This window comes from Phodopus roborovskii, unplaced genomic scaffold (assembly GCF_943737965.1).
Source record: "Phodopus roborovskii unplaced genomic scaffold, PHOROB, whole genome shotgun sequence".
NCBI lineage: Eukaryota > Metazoa > Chordata > Mammalia > Rodentia > Cricetidae > Phodopus > Phodopus roborovskii.
The window spans coordinates 23,954,964-23,981,559 of record NW_026126563.1 but is presented as its reverse complement, the minus strand read 5'-3'; the positions used below and the strand labels follow the sequence as shown (position 1 = coordinate 23,981,559).

Sequence of the window (26,596 nt, the reverse complement as noted above, 5' to 3'; positions counted from 1 at the left end):
ACACATCCACCACATACACACATATGTGCATGCATACACACGGGTATACACATATGCCTGAACATACACACATATGCACACACATACACACATACATATGTGCATACATACACACATACACATATACACAAACATACACAAGTTAAAAAGAAGAAAAACACACAACATGGTTGCACATGTTTGTCATCTCAGTTCTTCATGAGGCCAAGGCAGGCCTACCTAAACTATAGAGTGAGTTCAAGGCCAGCCTAGACAACTTAGTGGGGCCTGTCTCAAAAAGTATTAAGACTGAGGCTGTAGTTCGGCATTCGAGCACTTGCCAACCATGGGTGAGGCCCTGGTTCTGTCCTCAACACAGCAAATAAAGGTGAAGGAAAGGTGAGAGGGAGGAAGGGAAAAAGAAAGAGAGAGAAGAAAAGAGAGGAGAGAAGAAAAAAACCATGCCAAAGGAGGATTGCAAATAAAAGCTAGCACGTTTTATTGTTGCCCATTGAATTAACTTTTCGGATGCCATTTAAATAATGGATTTCACTATGACATTTCACACCGGTCAGTACATATTTTAAATTTTATTTCTATTATTGATTTTAGCTATGTACATGTGTATAGATATGTGCACATGAGCATCTCCGAGGTAGGGGCATCAGATCTGAAGTTACGGGTGGCTCTGAGCTAGGGTGCTCAGCAAGGCCAGTGCTCTCTTTAGCCTGAGTCACCTTTTCAGCACTCAGGTCTCATCCGTAGCGCTACACCCTGCCCTCCCTTCCCCTCCTGTGTCGCTGGGCCCCCCTTCTGCTTTCATGCCAAGTCCCTCTGTCTATCCTCCCCCCTCTTCTCTCCCTCTATACCTCTTCAAAACTGTTTTAAATATTTAATCTTGGGTTCTGGCACAACTCCCCCTGGAGGGGACATCAAAAGCACTTCCCCCACGAGGCCTGTATCAGTGTCTCTTGCCTGGCTTACTAATGTGCTGATCCGGGAACCCCCTGTTCCCTACCCATCCCATGCCAGGCACCACAGCCGGGAGCCCCTACGAGTCCCGACAAGGGCCAGGCCTCGAGTCAGACCTTAGAAAACACTGGCTTCCAAATCTTGGAGAAGAGCCAAGGGGAGGGAGAGCCACACCTACCACCCCAGGCCAGGCTGCACTCAATACCAGTCCCAGGCTGGTACACCTAGCAGCTTGGCTTGCAGAAGCCTCATATGAACAGCTGTGGGCATGCTCAGGCCATCTCTCCTGACACATCTCCCATGATTCCCTGTCTTCAAAATTCCTCTGATATACATAGCACATGTGTGCGTGAACACACAAAACACACAGAGAGACACACAGAAAGAAACAGACAGAGAAACAGAGAGAGAGAGAGCATGTGCCTTGGAATTACTCACTAGGACAGTTCCATGGAGCTTCTTTTCCAAGTCCCTAATTGGCTAGTAAATGGCTTCATGTACAAAGCACACCATGGCACTCTCCACGGCTTCCGGGCAGCGTCTGAGCCCAAGCCTTAACAAGAGAAATGCCTGCTAAGGTCATCCCCAACAACCCCAGCACCCACACCATGCTCAGTGTATCAGGCAACTCCACTTTATGCAAACATAAGTTTCCAACATGCCTTTGTCAACCCCTAGTCAAGGTAAATCAATCCAGAAAAGGTAGCATGAAGATGTACCTTTAACATGGGAATGGGTATTGCAAGGGTTTCCTATGTGGGAAGCACAACGCCGTGCCTCAATTTGACATTTAATACAATTCAGCTTAGGGAGAATGGGGACATTCAAGCATTAGAGGCAAACTAAGCATCTCCTGGATGTCTGTTCTGCTTCTACAAAGAGACCAAAACCCTCTGGCTGTGAAAGCTGCTGCATCAGTGAATTCAAATTTGCTCTAACAAATGGTTTGTGGGTCTTGAGAACATATAGCTCAGGCTGCCCTTTAACTTGCTGTGTATACCAGGCTATCCTCAAACACATGGCAAATCCTCCTGTCTCCATCTCCCAAGTGCTAGGATTACACAACATTTTTCTGCTTTGTGATGTTGGTGACACCTGCCATATGTGCCCAGTGCTTGGCCTATGACAAAGCAGTGCTCAGGATGTACACATACACACTCTATGCTAAAGAGTGTTTACCAGTAGCTGCAGTAGGAAGAACCAGGCCCTTTGATCCTCACTGCTCTCAGTAAGTGGACAGATGTGCCGGGGTGGAGGTGTCATCTGCCAGGGTGTCCTGCTCCTCAACACACAGAGGCCTAGGAACTTAAACTCTAGTCTGTCCTCTTCTGCCCATTCTTTGAACCTAAAAATCAACATTCAAGGTGAGCGCTCTCGGGGTTCTGGTATCAATGTTATATTTATCTAACCCTCACAATTCTGAAATGAAATGCCATTCCCTTTGACGAGTAAGGTCACCTGTCCAAGGTCATGTAGTTTCTCAGGGGCAAATTTGACATCAGATCCTGGACTCCCCCCTCAGCCCGAAGCTGGGCAAGTCAAGGGCTCAGAGGCTGGAAGCACAGGTAGTTCCTGGTCAAGGGTGTGAGGAAACAAAGCCAGAAGCCAATACAACACACACACTCAGGCAGACCTGGGTCCAGCTCTGCCCGTGAGGCCTTGGATGAGTACCAGGACCACTGAGTGGCTAACTTCCTCATCCACTAAATGGGAACTGTAATTCCTGTATTAAATGAGGTGATATCTGCTGGATGCTTTTTGCTCAGTGTCCATCAGGAAGCAGAGGCATTACGTGCTTAGTGGAAATTTATGCTTCTACTTCTGTGAAACAGACCATCAGTTAAAAAGAACTTGCCTCTAACAAAACCCGGCTTTTCCAGTCAGCAGCTAGTCACGTGCACTTGAGCAGCATCCTGTCTCACTCAACCACTCACAGCAACCAAAAACCTCCTTGAATCTCTCTCCTTCTGTAAGGCAAGGATAATGTGTCAGGAGGATAATAGAATAACATGTTATATCTGTACATAGCAGCTACCCAATGATAGCAGCCCTGCCTTGATTTTGATCTTGAGAAATGCCTTGGCTTGACCTCCTCCACGGCAGCAAGGCTATCAGGGTTCCCCATGATGCTAACTCTGCTTCAAGACAAGAACATCACACCTGTGTCTCCATGTACTCTCCAGTTATCTTCCCATGTGACATCACAGGCCACACTTGCCCACCCAGGGGGAAGTTGGTGTTTTGTGCCTTTATTTGCTCATCACTATGTGACATCTCAGGCCACACAGCATATGAAGGCAGGCGGAGGGTGGGAGGGGTCCCCAAAGGCATCCTTTCCAGCACATATCAGTCACCTGCACAGTTCCTTCACAAACCATCTCTACCACACACCTGGGGAGTCTCGAGAAAGCCACAGACCAGCCTCAAGGGAGCACTGTCCCACCTTTTTACCTCATTTATAAACACAAGCAATTATTTATTTATAGGTCTTTCTCCAATTATGATAATACAGCAATTAATAAACCCTTTCAAACTTCCTCCTCCACTCTCCTGTCGCTATTACTCGAGTACTGGACTTGAGATGGAGGATAACAAATGTTTCAATATTGGTTTCCTTTTCCACCTTTAAATTAAATCCTGAATTAGTCCCGTCATATCTCTGGTTTTATCTGGTTTTGGCTTCGGGCGGGCAAGGGGAAGGGGGTCCCAGTTTAAATACTTCCCTTTAGGTAATTCTAGCACAATAAATAAAAATGGGCAATATGTTCCTATGATCTTCCACGAACCCCTTTTTCCTGAGTCTATGACCAAAATACAAATAACACATTAATACACACCTAATCCTGAGAAGGCCACCTTTGAAAAGCAAGGCACAGTGGAACATCCACCCTCCTGAACTCCTGCATCTTCTGGATAGCAAAATGTCTAGAAAGGGACAAAGCACTTTATTTTCCAACATTGACTCTGATTGTGCCATGACAGAAATGAGTCTGTCCCTTCACAGAAACAACCGTGGGCACAGCTTGTACTGCACTGCAGAGTGACCAGACATGTGACGGAAAACTTCTAAGGCAATAGAAATCACTCCAGAGCCCAGTGCTAATCTGACCAGGAATTGCTTCCTGAACATCACTGAGGGTTTTGCTAGCCTGTGGTGTATACCACCAACACATCCCTTGTAATTCTAGCCACAGATATCCCTACCAAATTACTCAAGTCAGTTCTTCTTACCAAAATTTGTGTTTCTTTGCAAGTGGCCAGGTTACACCAGATATTGCGGTTTAATAAGGATCAGGATAAACAAATAGGCCGAATAGGTGTTTATCCAGGGAGAAATAACTTACAACCTAGACAGATGAACACCAGCAATTTCCACTGGATGCTCTCCTCTCTACATCTTGCCAGCAAGAGAGCTTTCCCTGGCTCCTCCTCGGACCTAGTTCCACAGGTCACTTCGCCCCTGGCTCCACCCCCAAATGGGCGGGGTCAGTGCCAGAGAAGCAGACAAAGTATCTCACTACACTCTCACCTACTGCAAAGCAAGCAAACTGGTAATTATCCCAACATAAAATTCAGTTTCTAATATCCATTATCTTATGATCTTTAGTGATATGAAACTAAATCCTAGGGATGTGGCAGATCACTTAAATAAAATCATAGAGGAGAGTTGAGCACAACTTGGGGGAAAAAAAGCTGGCTAAGAGATCTTAATTCATGTGTGTTCACATATGTAGTTCCTCTCCTGGGTCTCCAATCCCACAGCTGACACCGCTCTATTGGAAGGTTCTCAGGGTCCATCTCCCACAGATCTCCTGTCTTTATCATGCCCTGTATTCTAGAGAGCCAAGTGTCAGGTGAATTCCTGAGCTCGAGAACTCACCCATGATCTATGATCACAAGATCCCATCATCCGTGGAGGGGTGGGCAACAGCCTACACAGTTCCTAGCATCTCAAGACCAGGAGCTCACTGGGGTCTGAGCCTCATGGCAGGTATGTATTAGTCTCCCTGGGTCTCTTCGATCTTCCTTTCGGTAGTAGATGGAAATAGGGCTAATTGGGCACCGCTAGCAATCACAGCCTGACTCAGCCACTTTAGAGAGATGGTGACGCTTCAGAGTGGGGAGACAGTGACCCACCTGGGAAACTCCTCCCCCATCCCAATGAGCCACTAGACACGTGGACATTCTATGGGGCCTGCCACCTAGGACCCGTGACAGATTGACAGAAAACAGATGGTGTGAGATACTTATGTGATTAACACACAGAGCTTGTTTTAACATAGAAAACAAAACTGCAGACAAAATTGGGTCACAGGCCTGATGGGGCATGAGGGAGGAGGTTTAAAATAAAAGCCACTTACTGCAGTGGTGACTCTGGATTCCAAACCCAGCCCTGCCCACTCTGTGCTGACACTGTGGCTAGCAGGACAACAAACACCTATGAGGAAATCAAAGGTTGAAGAATACCAGTTTCTGGGGAAGCCTGGAATCCTAGCACCCAGAGACAGAAACAGGAAGTTTAACCCTCTGTACCTGACCCCACTAGAGATGCACATGATTGGTCACTGTGGTGTCTAGGAGTGAAGCCTAGAGATAGCCCCCACCCCCAAACCCAAGAATTCGGTGCAGAAATCCCTCTGTGGGGAGGCAGCAAATGGTCAGACAAGTCTAAGGTCTGAGGACAGAGGAAGTAATGGCAGCAGACAACCAAAATGACCAAATGGCTCAGGGCATGGGAATCCTACTGGCCTGGGGACAACCAGCTTGACTTTCTTTCTCAGCCCGTGGTAGTCATGTCAGGGACCAGCAGCACTTGCATGGGTCTGCTAGCACCCAAGGTGCCAAATGGCCACGCTAATGTGTCCAGGCCTGGTATCTTAGCATTCACAGCAGTACCTCGTCCTCCTTTAGTGACACAAAAACATCACCATGGATTGTCAGAGCCATGAGTGTGTTGTTTGTTTTTCTGTTTCCTGAAGAAAACACCTAATTTGAAGGAAAGTTTCAAACCCCACACAGAGCCAAAGAGTGCAGGTCACATGTTTCAACAAATGATCCAAAGCCCAATGTCCCCGTCACCCACCAAAGGCAATGCTGGGAAAGGAAGCTGGGAGGGGAGCATCCCCAAAGGGTCACTGGGGCTCTGCTGAAAATCATCAGGGACTGTGGAGGGAAAGACGGGAGAGGCGTGGAGTCATGCCAGCCTAGGTAAAAATACGGAGTGGACAAAGGAATTCAGAAAGGCAAACAAAGCCTGGAAGTGGTGGCCCATGCCTTTAATCCCCTCATTCCAGAGGCAGAGGGGATCTCTAAGTCTGAGGCCAACATGGTCTATAGAGTGAGTTCCAGGACAGTGAAGGCTACACAGGAAAAAAAGTCTCAAAAATAAATAAATAGATAGATTAAAATTTAAAAGTAAAGGAAGGTGGACATGATTGTGAGCTAAGGCTGCAGAGGGAGGCACTGGTGGTCATGCACTACAGCTCTGACCCCTCCTTTGAATCCAGAAACCCAGAGTCCGAGAAACTACAGTTGTTACAGAAGTTTGGATACTGGACGAAGCCTACGCCTTGCCTGAGTCCCGGCTGCCACTCTGTACCACATACTCACACCTCCCTGTCAGCAATGGCAGGTAGTGCTCCTTTCCCATTGGGACTGCACGCAAGGGTTGCAGAACAACTCTATTGCTAAGTGCTTGCCTTGCAAACATGAGGCCATGAGTTAAATCCTTGAAATTCATTTTTTAATATTCATGTGTGTGAGTGTTTTGCCTATGTGTATGTTTGTGTATGTCTAGTACCCACAGGGACCAGAAGATCCCCTGGAAGTGGAGTTACAGATGGTTATGAACTGCTACTACATGGGTATTGGGAATCGAACCTTGGTCTTCTGTAAGAGCAACATGTGCTCTTAGCCACTAAGCCTTCTTTCCAGCACCCTAGAACTCATTTTTCAAAAGTGCTAGGCCTGGTGACACACACTCTGTGACAGGCAGTTCCCCGGGGCTCACCAGCCAGCCAGCCTAGTCCAGTAAGTTCCAGGTCAGTGACAACACACCCATCTTAAACCATAACAAAAAATGGTAGATGACACCTAAGGGACACTACACAGACAGACAGACAGACAGACATGCACAAACATACACATGCATGTGCATACACACACATACCCTCAGCTCACTACTGCCATAGTTACGCAATACTTGATACACATAGCTGCTATATGGCTTAGCGTGAAGAGGGAAATTCTTTGCGGTCTGTTCAGACACCTCATTATATCAATGCCTCAATTGCAGGAAACCAACTACTTCTCTCCATCTGTGGATGAAACAGCCCCTCCCGTGTTCTTTTCTTTAAACGTTTCCTTTATGCCTCTGACTTGACCTTCTGAGCAGTGTGGCAAGCTCCATGCAGACACTGCTTACTTCAGCCAGCTTGCCGGCTTCTTCCCGCTTCTCCATCTCCACCAACCACCCTCACTGTCACAACGACTGTGGGGAAATGGCAACGATGACCCACTACCAAGTTGCCCAAATGGTCTTCCAGCACCTTCAATTAAATGTTACCCTTTTAATTCAAGGCTGGACACCTGTGAGCATGGGCTTTCTGGGCACCAGAGGACCAATCAGCAGGATTGACTTTTCTTAAAGGAAAGACAATTTCAACTTCAGAAGAGTGAGAAACAAGTTTTAAAGCCAAGGGGAAAAAAAAAAGTCAGCCAGTAGAAAACCTAGCCATGGTAACTTAAGGATCTACATCAGTTGTTGCAGATGTTGTGACCAAATAAGAAGCGACTTAAAAGAGGAAAGTTTATTTTGGCTCATGGTTTGATGAGATACAGTTCACCATGCCATGAGGCAGGTATGGACACATGGCTATAGGTGGCTCTGTCAATGACAGGATGGAGTGGCTGCTTGTCTGCATCTCAATGGGGCAGGAAGGAGGGAGGGGAATTCTGGCACTCAGCTGACTTGCTGACTTCTCTCTGCTTTTAGTCCCCCTCCCAAATGCCCATGGGATGGTAGCACCCATGTTTAAGACCAGTCTTTCCTCTTTAGTTAGTGTTTTCTGGAAACATCCTCATAAACACAATGGGTACATCTTCTAGGTGATTCTAAATTCAGTCACATTGGTGAATAAGATCAACCATCACAGAGTCTCACAATTTCAAGTTTTTCAATTTTTGGTGGTGGTGTTATTGTTTTGAGACAGGGTCTTAATATGTAGCCCTAGCTGTCCTGGAATTCACTATGTTCACCAGGGGGGCCACCAGCCCACAGAGATCTACCTGCCTCTGCCTCTGCCTCCGCCCACCTCCTCCTCCTCCCAAATGCTGGAATTAGAGGCATGTCTGTACCACTATGGCTAGCCACACTTTTTTCTTCTACATCCTGGACCCCATCCTGGCCCTGCACTTGTTTAGATTCTTTCTGTTCCTCGTGTAACTCTCTCATCAGAGCCAGTTCCTTGGAACACTTTTCTGGGGTTGAAATAGGATCCCTGGCAGGATCAAAAAAGAATTTTTTTTCCTACTAACTTCATAAAATGCAGACTTCTCCTGCTGATCAGTGATTTCTTTTCTTAATTTAGATCTGTAGGTTCACGCCTAAGATGGAAAATATCAATGCCTCTATCTCTTTAGGGATCGAGGCTGAATTGAGAGGGCAAGCTATGCATTGTTTGCTGTAATACATTACATCAGACATGCCCACAAAAGGAAAATCATAGCAAAGAAAAACATGAAGGTACAAAAACCTGAAGCTTCTCTATACCAAATTCTTATTCCAGCCCCCTGCCAAACAAGTCACAACTGCTACATTGTCACACAGACCAGTCTGGGAGATTAGCTGGGACCATCAAAGCAGAGCCCCTGTGGCCTTTGGTTCTTGTGAGGGTTGCTGGGTTGCTAACCTTAAAGGCTGTGCTCCACACTTATCCTGCGGGTACAGGCTTCCAAGGTTAGCGCTGGACAATTCCAAACACATGTCACCTCTAATTCATCAGCACTCGCCCTGGACTCCATAAAAAGCATTCCTACACTCCATAAAAGCAGGAGTGAAGGGGAATGGCTGAGGTGAGGGAAAACCTGACTTGCTAGTGTGATAGACCCATGGGACAAAAGCTGATCATGGGTCCTTTCATACTACTAGGGTGCAAAGCAAGGTTTGCAGGGTGCTCTCTGTCATGCTGAACCTTAGGCAGCAGCTTCATCCAATACCTTCAGGGATGAATCTGTTTGTCACATAGCTATGAGTAGAAATGATCTGGAGAAGAAACCAGGATATGAAAAGGTTCATATCCACTGATATGAAAGGGTTTGTCCCCCCCCCGTCTTGTCTTCCTTTGTCATTTCAACTGGGGGCTGCTCCAGCTTTCATTCCTTGTTTTGATTTGTTTTATGTTGTGCTGTGTTGTCTTTACAACAAAAAAACATAATCTGATGGTGCCCCCTGGAAAGGGAAAGGGTATGTCACAATGGGAAGAGACACTTCAAAAGTGGATGTATGCATTCCACTTTCCATACATCACCAAACAGTATTACTCAAGTGGTGCCTGCCTTAATGAAGTGACTGGAGATCTCACCAAAAGAAGAGAATGGACCCAGCAGGATGGTTTTCATTGCAAAGGAAACCTGTTGTCTTGGGCATCCATTTATATATTACAAACCCTCTGAGGTCTGTGGCAACTGATGATGTAGACTGATAGAAGCAGAAAGTCCTTTCAAAGCTCTGCATGTACAGCCTGAGACCTTGCTTTCAGTTACACTCCAGAGGCTGAGTACCATTTCTTACCTTTGCAGAGACACAGACATAGATGTTCCACAAACTAGAATTTCTTGTGAGTCTTCTGACATAAAACATTCTGACAGCATGGTCGGAACTGCCCAGTGCAGTTCTCTCAAAGTCAAGCAAGAGCTGAAGCCATTTGCAAATACTGGAATCCATCTAAGTGTTTCCAAATCCTTCATCACCTTTCATAGATGTCAGGGCACACTTGACTTAAATGTTTTTGTAATGACTAATATTGATTCGTTTCCAAAACAGTCAGTGAAAATTTAAAGCCATGACTTTTTGTATCCACAACCAGTTGATCAAACATTTAGGTACTACTTCATCAAATTAGATGTTTGCAATAACCAGGGCAAATTGGCATAAGGAAGGTTGAGAGCACACACACACACACACACACACACACACACACACACACATCAGTAACTGATTAAAACCTCCAGGCATTATAGTGGAGATGTCCTAGTTACACCACATGGGTTGAACTGACAACTGAGGATCAGCACACTGTGGAACAAAGCATGAGTTCTTCATCAGTTATAGAGGACTGAACAATAAGTAGCCATTAGCACAAAAGCGGTTTAGAAAAGTTTTGTGGTTAAAATATTTAGGTATTTGATATTGGCTTGGATATATATATATATATATATATATATATATATATATATATATATATATATTGCATGATCTGGTATAAATACCATTTGGTGTGGTATTTATAATGCAAATGGGTATATTGGTTTGTTTTTAGGCAATATCTCATGCTGGCCTTTGACTTTTTAAGCATCCAAAAACAACACTGAACTTCTGATCCCCCTGTCTCCACCTCCCAAGTGCTGGGAGTTTGTATGTTGGTGAAGATCAAATCAACACCCTTTTTGGTGCTACGCCGGCACATTACCAGTTGAGCTCTATTCCTTGCCCACAAACACATTTTCTAAAAAAGATGTAGTACCTTCAAATTTGGAGCCAGACCACTGTAGTAAAAGTCAACTTTCCATCGCTTTCCTGTCCCCAGGAAAAGTCAGTTCACACTTATGTCCCAAGTCTCCTGGGGGGGGGGTGTCAGCTACATTTCAGTGTTTGACTTCAGAGTTACTTCACACCTGGTGTGTGCCCGAGCTTGTTCTTGATCCGGAATAAAAACTGGGAGATATGTATACAAAGTACTGGGCCACAGAATTTTTCTTTAGCTAGACACTTTTCATGTACATGAAATAACCAGTATAATGCAATACAGCATCCATCTATGTGATATACTCACTGGCAGCAACTGCGGGTTAGACTGCCAATGTTACCTACACGTCCCACAGACCTTTTTAGGGTTCCAAAAACATTACAACCCACTCCACAATGTTCTTCAGTCCTGAGGGTTTTGAGTCATCTACACAATAATTTCTGCTTTAGAGCAATACAAAAGTTGACACCCGCCATCACCTAGCATTTTGCACCAAAGTAGCATGACATAAATTCCCGTAGTGTCCAGCTGCCCCCTCCCTAGTCCATCAGGTGATGAGAAGGGACCAGAAAGCGTTCCTTCCATTCCATCCATGAATCCTTTGCTTCTGGTACAGGCCAGCATCAGTAGCAGGACTGACATTCCTCTGATTGGAGGAAGCCTGAAGACCACAGCAAACACGAAATAAAAGCCAACTTAAGCAGCATATATCAGAGAGTTAATGCATGGAGCAAACTCGGTTTTCTTTCCTTTTATGACTTTAAATTCTTGCTTCCCCTAGCTTAGGACCAGTGAGGCCATCCTCTTGGCATATATAATCCATTTCTTCCCGGAGAGCCCATGACTGCACTAGGGAAACCAGTGAGTGCAGGAATTATCCAGTGGTTCCCCCCAATGACCACAAGAAAGCCATCTGGAACCACAAGTACCTAGCTCCCTTAGCTAGGTGACAGCCAGTCTTCACTCTCAAGTTGACTAGAATTGGAATCTCCGGTGAAAATGTAAATCTGGGTATGTGTGCTTATGAAGCTGTTTCCAGAGAGACTTAACTCAAGGGGGAAGACCTACCCTGAATGTGGGTGACGCAGTTGCACAGGCTGGGGTTGGGACTCAGTAAGAAGGAGAAAGCCAGTGAAGCACCAGCACGTGTCCCCCTGACTACAAGTGCAATGTGACTGTCACCTCACACTCATGCTCTTACGCCCTCCCTGCTATGAGGAACTGTATTCCCTCACACTGTAAGCCAAAACCAAACAGACACAAAACAAAAACCTTTGCATCCCCAAGTTGCTTCCTGTCGGGTATTTGATTACAGCAGCATGAAAAGTAACTGCCACACCACGTGACTCTGTACCCCGACTCTCCAGGGTCACAAGGTTTCCTTCCAGTCACCTGACCACACCTTGAGTCTCAGGCTCTACTTCCCCAAAAGCAAGCTTCATGGAGCCATCTGAAGGATCGCTTCAGCTGGGTAGAGGCCCTCACTGGTGTCAATCCAGGAAGAACCTCATGACTTCTAGAATGAACTCCATCAGTGACCTCAAGCTGCCTTATCTTTAATCATAAAGAGCAAAGGAAGTCTGAAATAAACAGTGCTAGAAGTGGCTTTCCACAAATTCCAGAAACCCATTAGGGCTAGCCCAAGCAGATAACATGACAATTACAGTTTCTAGCTATGCCATTTCCCATCACACATGGTCACTGAGAACAGACAGCAAGCATGCCTGCCTCAGACACCACTCACCAATGCAGGCATGGACCCTCACAGATAGCTGTGTCCTCAGAATAATGCTGTTCTTCTTGCCCCGCCTAAGAGAGAGAGGAAACAAAACACAGGAGTCAGCACAGGTAGTGGCACCCAAGGACCTGAGTGTCAGCGCAGCCCTCTAAAAGAGATGCCCAGTAAGCAGGGACCCAACCTAAACAAGAATATATCCTGAAATAACACATCACAAGGCTTCAAAGGAACAAAATCTGGGAAACTTTGGCTTTTCCGGATTAGCATATGTGTTTTATTACCAAGCCCACTTCCCCAGAGTCTATGCAGCCTGCTTGACCATGTGGGGAAGATTTTTAAATCTGAGCCTATAAAGTGAAGTCCCTGGAATATAATAACACAATCTGCTTGCCCATTCCCATGGATATTTTAAACTGCTTTTTACTTAGCTAGAAAAGGGGAGCACATACTACCATCTGGAAGAGCTGCTCTACTGGTATCCATTCAAGGCTGCCATGGCTTCTCCCTTGAATTCTTACAGGAAGATGGGGCACACCAAAGAAACATGCAGGCTACTTATTCTTGGCCCTGGCAACATGCACACTCCCTACCTCACCTCTAATCTTCCTTGCCTTAGTCTCCAGGAGGAAGAAAGGTCCTGAGCCTCCCCAGGAGACTCCTCCCAAGCCTGTCCTAGGTAGACCCTCGTATGCAGAGCTAGAACAGCCCTGAGGCTTGTCACAAAGTCTACGATGGGAGATGTCATAGATTCTGGCTACATGTGTGTAACAAGGGCCTTGAGACTAGGGAATGCCAGGAAGCCTGCTGTTGAAGGCAAGCTGAGAGAGCGAACAATCCAGCAGCAGGGAGCCTGCAGGTCTTTCTGTGGTGGACTCCCTTTCCACCCTCATCACTTCTCCTGGGGCCGCAGGTATAACAGTAATCTGGGCAGTGCCTTCCAGCATCCTAGCATCCTAGTCTTAGGGTTGCCTGGGAAGGACACATAGAACCCAAGTAGTGACTGCACCTATGACGTGTTTTATTTCTGGGCCCGAAAAAAAAGGGTGTGTGTGACTTTAAATTTATTATTAGGGAGGGAAGGGGGAACCAATTGCACAGTCCTAGGAAACCATGTGGTGGCTGCCAGTCTTCAGCAACCTGTGGATGTCATAGTGTCATTTTCCTCACAGCAGAATTGAATTTCTTTATCAGTTATCTGTTGATGGACACCTAGATTGGCTCCATTTCTTACTCATCATGAATAGCGCAGCAATAAACGGATGTACAAGCATCTCCTTCACATACTCAGAATCAAAAGGCTGTTTAAAGGGTAGTTTCATCATCAGCAACTCTTCTGTTTCAGTGTCCCGCCTGGGTCTTTACCTGTCCATGTATACCCAGGTCTTACTACTGAGGGATCTGTGTGCAATGGGGAGGCACGGGCTGAAGCATGTTGTAGGGCAGGGACACATATTACATGGGGTTTAGGCAAAGGAAGGAAGCAGCCTGGGTCTTGGAAGGAATGAATAAAAGGCCCCAGGGGAGGAGAGCTATAACCTCACTCAATATTGAAACCTCAAACCCTAAAAAGGCACATTAAAAGCAGTTAAGAGCTCTGCTCTTGCAGAGGACCCAGGTTCAGATCCCAGCACCCACACTGTGGCTCACAACCATCTGTAACTCCAGTTCCAGGGACCTGATGTCATGTCTGGCCTCTGTGAGTACTGCACACACACACAGCACACAAACATATATGCAGGCAAAATGCCATACACATAAAAATAAATAAGTTAAACTTGTTTTCCAAAAAAGGATAGGACGCATAAATCCAAGAGAAGTATGGCAAAGTTACATAACGTGTAAGAATAGTAGCAGGTGGTCAGATAAGGTTTGTCCTCTGTAGTGATTTGAATAGGAATGGCCCCCAGAAGCGCGTAGACTTGGATGCCTGGTGAGCAGGAAGCGGCCTAGGTGTGGCCTTGTTGAAGGAACTGTATCATCAGGGGTGGGTTTTTAGATTTCAAATTCAAGCCAGGCCCACTTTCAGTGATACATAGCCAGATGTAGAAGTCTCGGTGTCTCCCACTCCAGCACTATGTCTGCCCACAGGCCACCAAGCTTCCCGCCGTGATAATGGACTAAACCTCTGAACCTGTAAGCCAGTCCCAACGAAATGTGTTCCTTTATAAGAGTTGCTGTCGTCATGGTGTCTCTTCACAGCAATAGAGCCCTGACTAAGACACCCTAAGAACCCAGTTGAGGCAGTCCAATTTGGCAACACATATGCATGATCCTGAAGCTCAAAGATGCACACAATGACAGGGACACCACTGTGAGCCCCTTTGACCTTCATGCCCCTCCCTCCAACATTCAACCTCTAGTGTAATAGGTGCTGAAAGCTTGCTTTTTATCGGTTTTCTTTTATAAATATGTATATTGTGTCGTTATTCATTCTAGTAGCACCTGGGAGGTAGAGGCAGCTGGATCTCTGTGAGTTCAGCTGGCCTGGTCTGCAGCCTTTGTACGCAAGCCTCCAACATCAGTCTCACCCTATAGGCAGCCCTTTGGCCCTCATAGCAACCCAAGTCTTATCACTCCCCACAGCTTCACAATCCAATGCCTCACAAAACAAGCTTCTCTGTTTGCAAGAACACAAGCAAGGGACACCTCACTTGAGTGCTGGTGGCAGTGTGAGTGCAGCCACCGTGAAAGCTCAAAAAGCCACAAGTAGAACATCCATATATCTAGCAACAGCACTTCCAGGAATATGCCCCAAAGAACCAAAGTCAGCGTATCATAGAGAGACCTGTACACCCATGTTCATAACATTGTTCAAGGCAGTCTAACTGTGCAGGGTGGGAGAGACCATGAAACTAAAGGCTGGGGGTGTGGAATGGGAAGGAAGGGGGCTGTAAGAGAGTAACAGAGGGGGTGAATATGATCAAACTGCATTGGATGTGTGTGTGCAAGTCCCAACTCTATATGATCAGCACATGCTAATAAAGCTAGCATACAGCAGCAGATGGCTGATAGACGGGAAACGGACAAAAGAGGGATGAGACCCAATAGCTGTGCGTCTCTGCAGCACAACTCCGGCAGTGTAACTTTACAGGGTTTCCATGGTCCAGGACTGAAACTGATGGAAGGTTGCCACAGGCCCCCAGGAGCCTGTGGGGGTTCCTTGCTCCCCACCACCCGCAGTTGGGACACTGCCCAGCTGCTGAGTCAGATGGGAACGCACAAGTACCAGGACCTGTGACCGAGGGAAAAGGCAGCATGTGCGGCTCCAGGGACAATGGGCTTCCTTTCTTATCAGCACAGCTGATGACAGGGGACCATCACCAGCTTCCAGATCAGTGTTTCCATCTTCAGGCCACACGCAAGGCCATCCCTTCCCTAGTGACAACAGCGAGCCACCCAGATTAGACACAGGAATCAAAAAGACTCAGTCAGGGCCCCAGTGCCAGGGATGTGAGGGTCAGGGCCCTATGCTTCTGGCAAATTCCTGGCCTCTCAGAAAGCACACAAGTTTCCCTTGCAATGCTTATGGCCTTGGGGAAAGAACTCTTATGTGGGCCCTTGAAACTCTCAAAGACCTGTGTTTACATTCCCAGCTCTCAAGAGAGCATCTTCACAAGAGAAACACAGAAAGGCCTTGTCGTGGTAAGAACAGGACTTTCTTTGCCTAACGGAGAGGCCAGGACCAAAGGCCCCATCCTCTTTTCTATCTCCCACTTACTGGCTTCTCAGGAATCCACCATGACAGTGAGTCACTGGTACTCTCCTTGGAGAGGTCCTGAGTGCACTGGGCTCTGAGGATAGATAGATCACCCATTTTACTGCATGGTGCACGGAGCCTCCAGATATGCAGACTTATTTGCAGGTGCTTCGTGGTTCACGTCTTGTGCTCCAGCAGAAGAGACCCACCACCTTCAGAACCCCGAACACTGCTCAGGGAAGCCACAGGCAGGCCCTGAATCCTTCTTCACTGTCCTCTCACTGCAAAAGATGTACCTTCTCCCTGGGCCAGTGCAGTGTCTCGTCTATGGTCATGCCTTAACATATTTTTAAACTTTAACGAACTATACTTCACGAATCATAAAATCTACCTGTTGCAAGTATATAATTCAATAACATGGGGTCTGATTATACAGGGGCCTACTCATCGTCACAATTAACTTTTCAACTGTCACTGTTCCCCACCTCAAGAGAAACCCCATGCCTATCTGTGACCATTTCTCACTCCCAGTTCCAGGAATTAGACATGTAACCTCTCTGTGCTGCCTAGTTTTATGTCAACTTGACACAAGGTAGAATTATCTGAAAGGGGGGATCTCAATTGAGAAAATGTCTCCATAAGATCCAGCTGGCGGGCATTTTCTTAATTTCTTAATTAGTGATTGATGTGGGAGGGCCCAGCCCATTGTGGGTGAGGTCATGCCTGGGATGGTGGTCCTGGGTTCTGTAAGGAAGCAGGCTAAGCAAGCCAGTAAGCAGCACCCTTCCGTGGCCTCTGAATCAGCTCCTGCCTCCAGGTTCCTGCTCTGTTTGAGTTCCTGTCCTGGCTTCCATCAATGATGAACTACAATGTGGAAGGAGAAGTCAAATAAACCCTTTTCTCCCCAGTGTTTTTGGTTCATTACAGCAACAGAAATCCTAACAAAGACACACTCTGTACAGGCTTGCATTTCTGACACTTCATGTAGATAGAACTGTGCAATATGTCACCTGTGCGTCTGACTACTCACTCAGTCCCATGTTCTTGAGGTTCATCTAGGATGGGACATGTATCCGTATGTGTTACTTTCCTCATTGCCATGACAAATGTCTGGCAAGACATAGAACAAGGGCCATCCCTGGTGGTTTACAGCAGGAAATCGTGGTTTGATGAGACACAAATTCGGCGATGGGAACACCTGGTGACGGGGCAGCAGGAACGTAAGACTGCTTGCTCACAACTTTGCAGACCAGGAAATAGAGAAATCCTGGGCCAGAAGTAAGACTGGGGCATTAAGTCCACCCCACAACAACACATTCCCCCTCCCAAAGGTTCCATGGCTGCCAAAAAACAAAGCCACCAACTGAGGGCCACGCGCTCATACACGAGAGCCTGTGGGGGACATTGTACACCCACCCTGTGACATCATGCCTCCTTCTTCCTGCGCTGGTGCTGTGCCATCGCACCCACAGGCCACTTGCTTTGCAAATTCCCCAGCTAATGGGCATTTGGGATCCCCCTACTTTAGGGCTATCAGAAATAATAGCTCAGGGAGCATCTGTGTTCAGATCTCTGCACAGACAAATGCTTCATCTCTTGGGGATGTATCTAGAAGTAGAATTACTGGGCTGTGTGATGTTTAACCTTTTAAGAAACCATCAGGCTGTTGTTCAAAGAGGCTGGACCACTTTACATTCCCACCAGCAGTGCATTGGTGTCCAGTTTCACCACTTATACCCTCAGCACACGCCACCACCTGTTACTGTCAGGCTAACCATGCCAGTAGGTGTACAGTAGAGCCTCGCTGTAGTTTGGACTTGAATTTCCCCAGTGACTTAAAATGCGGAGCAGCTTTTCACATGCCTCTTGGTCATTTGTGTATCTGACTGGTCATGTGTGTATCTTGTTGAGATAAATGCCCGTTTGAATCTTTCCCCCTTTTATACTAACCACTTTGTTATTGAGTTGCAAGAGCTCTTTACATATTCTGATATATATGATTTACAGATACGTGATTTACAAATTTTCTCATTCCACATCATCTATCAAGTATACTTTTCAAAGGAGAAACTATTTTTAATTTAGGTGATTCCAATTTGTTTTGTCACCTGTGTTTTCGGTGGTCTCCGACAGATGGTTGGTTATCTTATGGGGGGGGTCACAGAGACTTGGGCCTGTTTTCTCTTTTGGGTTGTTACATTTCAGACAGTGACCCATTTTCAGCTGGGCTTCTATTTGTGGCAAAGGCTCTCACTGCCCTTGCGGTCTAAACTCAGACCTCCTCAAGGGTCAGAAGTTCGGCCCAGCTCTTAGGAACGCTGCTGCCGCCCTATCAGCCACTCGTCTCCTCTGCTTACTCTGTCCCAGGGCACCCTGAACCTCCTCTTGCCAGGCTCTCTTCTCCTATCACCATGCCTACTGTCCTTACCTGTCCACTCTTTAGACTTTTATACCCCCCACGCCTCACTGAGACAGACGCTGCTGTTTACAGACCACACTTCTTCTCTGACTCATACAAAGAACAGAAGCTAAGGTGGAGGGTGGGCATCCTCTCCAGCACAGCTCTCATCCCCAAGAAAGGAGTGGAAGTCGCTAGTGGAGTATCTGGAGAGCTCTTTAAAGGAAAAAAGAATGTAGTTGGTCCCAAGATTTCTCTTCACCTGGTCTGTCTGAAACAGGAACCACTGGCTATCATCCACTATTCACAGAGATAAAGGGAGGCTAGGTGAACACAAACCCATGATACATGGTGTGACAAGAGCCTATGTCCTAGCAGGCATGAGAACACATGGACAGGAAAAAGCTTGCAAGCACTTTGCCCCTTTCATCCTTTCGGGCATCTTGGATGTCGATGAGACAGTGAACTAGAGCAGCCACTCCAGCCAAGCAATGGGGCCCTCATCTGAAGGATTCCATTCCTGTTTCACCATTCCCCCAAGAGTAATGAACTCTAAATTTTAAAAAAGAATAGAACTGTTAGCTAGGCGGTAGTGGCCCATGCTTTTAATCCCAGCACTCAGAAAGCAAAGGCATGTCAATCTCTGTGAGTTTGAGGTCAGCCTGTCTCGGGGGGAAAAAAAATCCTGAAATCCAGTTGCAGAGAGGGAGAAGTGATGAGCAAAGGGGTCAAGACCAGGCTCCAGAAACCCACAGAGACAGCTGACCTGAACAAGGGGGAGCTCATGAACCCCAGTCTGATAGCTGGGAAACCAGCATAGGACAGAATCAGATCCCCTGAATGTGGTGTTAGTTAGGAGGACTGGGCCCAACAAACTTTGGGAGCCCATTCCCCATGGAGGAATACTCCCTTAGCTTAGGGACACGGGGGAGGGTCTAGGCCCTCCCCCAAATGACTTGACAGATTTTGATGATCCCGCATGGATGACCTCACTTTCCCTGGGGAATGGATGGGACATGGGGTGGGGGTGGGGTCAATGGGGAGCACGGGAGGATGGGAAGGAGAGGGAACTGGGATCAATATGTAAAATAAAAAATATTAAAAAATAAAAAAGGAAGGAAGGAATAGAATAGTTTCAACTTTAAGATTTGGTTTGCAAAAAAGAAAACTGTCCTCCAACCAACACCTGCCTCAGTGCGCTGAAGTGATCCTAGGCAGAGCAAGCACACTGTTAACGATGGTGAAGCATGAGGGATGGAAGCCGAGAAGAAAGGGAAGCAAACAAAGCAGAATAGCCAAGGCAGCCTGTGTGCCTGGGGACATGATGGGCTTACTCTGTGACCTTGCCTACTTGCCACAGTTTTCCTAGAGAACTTGGAGGTTTACCAAGAATCTTCTTTGAAAGTTCTAGAAGGGACATGCAACCACTTGCATATCCTTGGCTTAGGAACAGTTTTCCACTGGGGAAGGGTCATCAGAAACTAAAGGTATAGCTTTGGGTGGTTTGGAAGGCGTTGATGTGGGACAGTGAAGGAGGAAGAGGCCAGCCAAACCAGCCTGGCAAATGATAGGTACCATGCCACAGCCAAATAGCCTCGTTAAAACTAAAAAAAAAAAAAAAAAGTGCACTGAAAGTAGAGATAGGGGCTGGAGAGATGGCTCAGTGGTTGGGAGAACTGGCTGCTCTCCCAGAGGACCTAGTTCAATTCCCAGCACTCACATGATAGCTCACAACTGTCTGTGACTCCAGTTCCAGAGAAACTAGTACCCTCACACAGACACACATGCAGACAGAGCACCAGTGCGCATGTGGTGGTTTGAAAGAAAATGACCCCAAGCGGGAGCGGCATGGTTAGGAGGTGTGGCCTTACTGGAGTAGGTGCGGTCTTGTTGGAGGAAGTGTGTCACTGCAGGGGTGGGTTTTGAGAACTGCTCTGAGCTCTAATGGGAGGTGGGGTCGGAATGGGAGGAGAGGAGGGAGGGGGAACTGGGACTGGAATGAAATAAATAAACAAACAAACAAATAGTGCTCTGAACAGCTAGCTCTACATGCCAGTGGCTTCTGGGCCGTCCGTGCCAGTGTAGCATGACTCCAAACTAGCTACGGTTGCCAACAGCTGTGAGTCCTAAGCATGACTTTGGAGAATTGGGGCTAGTTTACTGTTTTACACACAGCATCATATTTCACCTAGAATCAACACAAGGTCGTGATTGTTCTGTCAATCTTTATAGGGAACTAGAGGTTCAGGGAGGCGCAGTTACATACCATGGTTACAGCCATCACTACACTGAAGGCTGAGGTGACTGCCACTGCCCAGCCTGATGCCCTGCGCTCCATGCCTGGGATCCACACAGTGAAAGACAAGAACCTACGTGCTCACCACTTGTCTTAATTTGCCTGTCTTAGCTCGGTAATGAAAGGCTTTGTTCCAGATTCACTTCCAGGTAACAGTCCATCATCGAGAGCATTGAGGGAAGTCAGCGCAGTAACTGAAGCAAACTCCACGGAGAAACACTGACTCCTGGCTCGTTCCTTCTGGGTTGTTCAGCCGCTTCCTTATATAGTAAGTAGCCCAGGCCCACCTGCCTGGGAATGATACCATCCAGAGTGGATCGGGCCATGCTGTATCAATTAACAATTTAGAAAATGCCCTCACGACACACCCACAGAACAATCCGATGGAGCCTATTATGCAACTGAGGGTCCCTCTTCACAGATGACTGTAATTTGTGTCAAATTGACAAGATCCAACCAGCGCAGCCACTACCCACTGCTGGCTTCCTGGGGGTGCAAAGAGCCCAGCAGAGTATCTGGTACACAGGGAGGAAAGCAGTATTAGGTATCTTTATTCTATAAATAAATTGTATAAATATCTCCATTTGTGAGCTTCTATCAGAAGGATGCTTGCCCAAGGTCACACAATAGCAGGGTCTGGAACAATCTAGAGGCTCCAGGCCTGTTTCCACTGCACTGTGCCACACTTGCTGATTTCCCTGGCCTTGGGAGGCAACAGACCCTGCTTGGTTTTGTTTATACAATAATTGCTTTGTCCTTCTCCTGTTGAAGGTCTTTCTCTGGTTAGCTAGGGCTCAACTAGTAACTCCCAACAAGTGAGTTAATTTTTAGTCTTGGCACAAAGGACCAAAAGCAATGGGCAGGAACAAAGAAATGTTTCCTCCAGCAAGGGAGCTCACTCCAAACACACCACAGAAAAATGCCACAATTTTATACACCTTAATTTTTAGACCATCTTCCTATAATTTATGCAAAAATAGTACCTTTTTGACCATGTTCATACCTCAAAAGGGCATGCCTTAACAAAGAACATTATATTTAAACCCTTGATCATGGGAGACATGAATCTTCAGTCACATAAACTTTGCCAAATGCCACACACCTAAGGGAGAACCCAGAAGAGAGTCTAAGTGCAGGTGACATGACAAATGGACACATGAACCATAGAGGAGGGTCTCTGCCTGAAGCTGCTTGCTACCCAGTATCCAGGTACTTGCCAGGTACCTCAAGGCTCAATGACAGCAATTCTCCTGACTGAGGAACAGTGTGACCCAGCTGTTCCAAACCACTACTTTGCTGGGCCTTCTGCTGTACAGACCCGGGATAAACAAATCTCCCATTAAGAGATCAAATTTGGCGGGGGATTTTTGTTTGTTTGTTTGTTTTGGTTTTTGTTTTGTTTTGTTTTCACACTCCATCTTGGATGTGTTACAAAAGACAAGGGACAGGCACTAGGAAGGAAGACATTTCAAAGACATACCAAGCCTTGGGGATACATCTGTCAAATGTGTTCCTACCCATCATCTTATGGGCTATCTGCTTCTGACTGAAGTTTCCATGCCTTGAGCCCTTTTGTGTTGCACTACTACACATTCTCCCTTGCTGTGAGGGAACAGAAATGGGATTCCAGGTTATGTTAATCAGAATTCATCACCGTGGCAAACATCTGAGAAAACCTAACTTAGGGAAGAAAGATTTGTACCAGCCCATGTTGCAGGGTTTCTATTCCATCGTGGTCTGGAGAACATGGCCAGGCAAAGCAGCTCCTAACATGGAGGGCAAGAAGCAGAGAGACAGATGCCTTTGCTAGCAGTATTTCCCTTCCTTTCCCTTTTATTTCATCCAGACTCCCAGCCTGCACTCTGGAGGGTGTTGCCCCTTTAGTCAATTCTCTCTGTAAATGCACTCATGGACACAGCAAGAGGTGTGCCTTGCTAATCTCCTAGACAGCCCTCAGTCCAAGTAGCCTGGCATTCGAGGTTAACCATCTGCCTATTGGATGAGCTCATGGTCAGGTGAATACTCAAATGGGAACAAATGAGAAGGCAAGCACCAGGCCCTACCCCCGGGAGCATAGTTTACACTCCCCAGCCTTGTAGTGCCATCTGTGGAGTAGCCTGTAGTACCTGGATGCTGGTGTCACCCATGGGATGTATCAAGATGGATAAGGCAGCAAGGATATCTTCCCTCCTCTGGTACCCAGATGGAGTGAGGCTGGGCTGCTCCCACTGAAGGAAGTGGTGTAAACCAAGACGAGTGGCATTGCTTGATCCAACCTCATGTCATCACAGATGCAGATGTCATACTGTGTAGGACCTGAAGTGCCTTTGCCATAAGTTCCTTGGGTAACAGAGAGCTGCTGACTCTGGATTCAGCCCCGCTGTGCATATACTGGGCCCACCATCTGCTCCTGGCTCTACTACCTGAGATGTGTGACTCAACTTCTGACCTTCAGTTGTCTCTGATGAAAAACGATGTTAACAAAATCCAACCACTACTCTTTCAATTATTCAAAAGAGTCTGTAAATGAGGAACCTCCATGTGTTCTTTTCCCTTCATCTTTATTCTAATATTGCTGCCTGATAGGTTTCAACTTTTTGGAATAATAATAAAAAAAAAATCAGGGAAGACACGGTCTTTAGGCATTACTCCACTAGAAACATTTTTCAAGTTGACAATGATCTACTCATAACACTCCTGGGGTCTGTTCAATCAATGAGCCATGAAGGCATTCAGAGACTGTCATTCCAGCCAGTATTCTGACATCTACAAAGGGATGTCGTTGTCAGAAATAAAAAAAAAAAAAAGATTGCAATGGGATGTCCCCTGAATATACTGATCCCATAAACATTTAATGTCCATTTTTAAAATACTGGTGGGGGCTGGCAATGTGGTTCAATTGGTAGAGTGCTTGCCTAACATGCATTGGGAGGTAAAAGCAGGAGGATGGGAAGTGCAAGGTCATCCTTTGTTAGATTGCAAGTTCTGATGTCTAGCCTGGGCTACATGAAAGCCTATCTGAAGGACAAATGAAAGTCATGCTGATGAGCAGTTGCACTGCTGGATGGAGAGACCCCTCTTGCATGTGCAGCCTATGAAGCACCCCGAGAGTTTACCCATACACTATTTGCCTGGTCCTTGTGTCACTGAAGACAACCGGGATGTCTTCAAAGAACTTTGCTTGATCCTACAAAATACTTTGACCTCTTTGATGACCCCAGTCATGACACATAGGAATTCATTCTGAGACTTTGCCATTCGCCATCTTCAAGGGTTTAAAAATGCTGAGAAATGCCAGGTGCTGGGCATTCTTTCAGACAGGCACAGTTCTGATGTCATAGTGTTTAATCAGAAGAGAAGATGGACAAGTAAAGAAATAATGAGCCTAAACTATGGAGGCTTCTAAAGTGGTGGAAGCTCTGGAAAGCCATCAGGGCACACTGGTGCTAGGGACCTACCTAAAAATAACACAAGGAAGATTCCCATGTGTCCCTGTTGTTCCAACTCTGCATGAAAAAAAATCATTACTCTCAGCTAATAACTTCTAGTTATATTCTCAGTGTGGTCAAGAGAGTGGCAGATAGGTTTGGGGCTCTCTGAACACCCGATAACAACAGCTGAGGATGACCTGGAAGGCATTAGGAACTCTGTGAATGTCAAGAGGAAGGTGATAAAATCAGAGCTATGCATGGATTGATGTGGACAAGGGACAGGAAGAGAGGCAGCCCCATCAGGTGGCTCTGACAGTATCTCGGTTGACACAGGAAGGCTGGTTATCTGCACATGTACTGAGATTTCGCTTTCTATATACATCTCTGATTTATCATGATTACTGACTGATCCTTCAGTATAACAATCCTGAGTATTGTGCAATACAGATATAGGCTAAGAAATAACATTTTAATTAACATAATTAATAATTACTTTACCCACTCTAATCAGTAGAAAAGATTATATACCATAAAACTACCAGGATGCCTGCCAAGAAAATGAAATTATCAACTAAATTATTGGAAACAGTGCTTAAAACAGCTGTTGGCCCACAAAAATCTAGGGAATGTAGATTTGTTATACTTTGGTTTAAAAAAAATCCCTTAAAAGAGAATGCTGTGTGCTCAATTAACCCATCCCAGAAACTTCTCTTAAGCCAGGCTACCCCCCAAGGAGCAAAGTCCTTCAAGATAGAAAAAAATCTACAGTTACCAATGAGGACTTTGTATGATTCTAAGTGAAGGCGAAGGCCAAGGTGATTTCTCCAAAACATTTTAAGGCTTCAGCACACCAGTGCTGGCAGGAAGTGGGACCAACGGTCAGGGATGGTGACTGTGCTTACCCTGTGTCATCCTGGAAGCCTTCCAGCTCATCCCGCTGTTCTGCCAGTGTGGCCTCCAGATCCAGGTAAGCACCATTGTGGGACAGCTGCAGGGTACAGTCGTCAAGCTAGGAGAAAACGAAGGAGTTAGTCCCAACCATTTCTTTAGAGGGGACCACATACCATCAAGTTGCCCCCATGGGCTTTTTAAAAATCAAGCATTACTCTGAACTGTGATGCCTACCTGGAGGAAGGCATGTACTAGTGTGAGCATCCTGGAGCGGAGTTGGTACAAGTAGACAGCGGTATCTGTCAGAGGGCTGGTACTGGCCCGAGTTGTTCAGATTCTGAAGTCGTAGTGGGCAGCATTTTGTCATACTTAGAATGATTACTTGCACTTAAAATACAGGTAAATTATTTTTCCAAAGACTGAGATTAATAATATGAGTAAACCAAGTATATAAGTCGCATTTGACTCCTTGAGTTGTCAGGATGGCTTTTATTATTCATCCTAGTTGGTGAGTCAAGACTCTAGTTGCAAAATGCAGGCAACCATGGTAGCTCACGGCTGAAATCACAGTATAGCAAGAGGCAAGAGAAGAGGTAGGAGGAGTATACTGGCAATCGCAACTGTAGTCCTGTCCTGGTGGGACTAGTCAGCCCCATTTCGAATGTCCACTTTAATTCCCAGAAGCCTCATGTGAGCATGTGAATCTTCCTTCATGGTCTTCAAGGCCCTCTGGGGATCTGCCTCAACATGTTCTGTGTCAAGCCCCCAAATAACAGCAGGAAACCCCACAATTTTCCCAGCCTATGACAACAGATCCTCAGGCTTCAGTCCCCTCCTCACAATCCAGGCATCACTAACTACCACCATTTCCAGAACATCATCTTAACAAAATTATATATCTGACCCAGGCAGGGTACCAAAGAACACAGAAAGGCTTCCTTCCCTCAGAGATACAAAGAGTGGAGCAGACAGACTCTAGATTAGAGTAAGACCCAAGTTAGACAACTGCCAGTCAGTAGATGCTCTTCCTCGGTTTATTCTCAGTGACTGCTTCAGCAGAGATGCCAAACCCCTCCATAATATTGCCCAAGTCCCCACTCAAAAGAAGACTATCATTGTTTCCTAGCCAAATGTCACCAACTGGATCCCATAATGAAGGGGTAAGCAAGTGTCTGTGCACTTACCCTAGTGAGTCTCTCTACTGAAAAAGAAGAGGTGAACATGGGCCTCTTAGTCCCTTAAGAGGAACATGTGGGGTATGTGTAGAACAAGCAGGGGGTGAAAAGCAACTTGGGACAGTGACATGCCCTCAGGGGCATGGTGTGCACAGAGGCCCGGATGCCAAGGGAGGGAACGTACTGCCAGAGCTATGCCGTGATGCATACCCAGTCTCACCGTTATACCCAAGACACAAGATTAATGTTTAAACTACCATCATGAGAGCCAAG

At 46.3% G+C, this 26,596-nt stretch overlaps 1 protein-coding gene across 1 annotated transcript in view; it reads right to left on the bottom strand.

Annotated features, from left to right (window-relative positions):
* Fhod3 (formin homology 2 domain containing 3) overlaps positions 1-26,596 on the bottom strand; it is a 397,434-nt gene that overhangs the window by 327,633 nt on the left and 43,205 nt on the right. Inside the window, exons 2-3 of the mRNA XM_051202091.1 lie at positions 25,160-25,266; positions 12,442-12,506 (exon numbers count right to left, since the gene is read on the bottom strand). Coding sequence (XP_051058048.1) covers positions 12,442-12,506; positions 25,160-25,266 — 172 coding nt within the window. The remainder of the gene's footprint in view (positions 1-12,441; positions 12,507-25,159; positions 25,267-26,596) is intronic.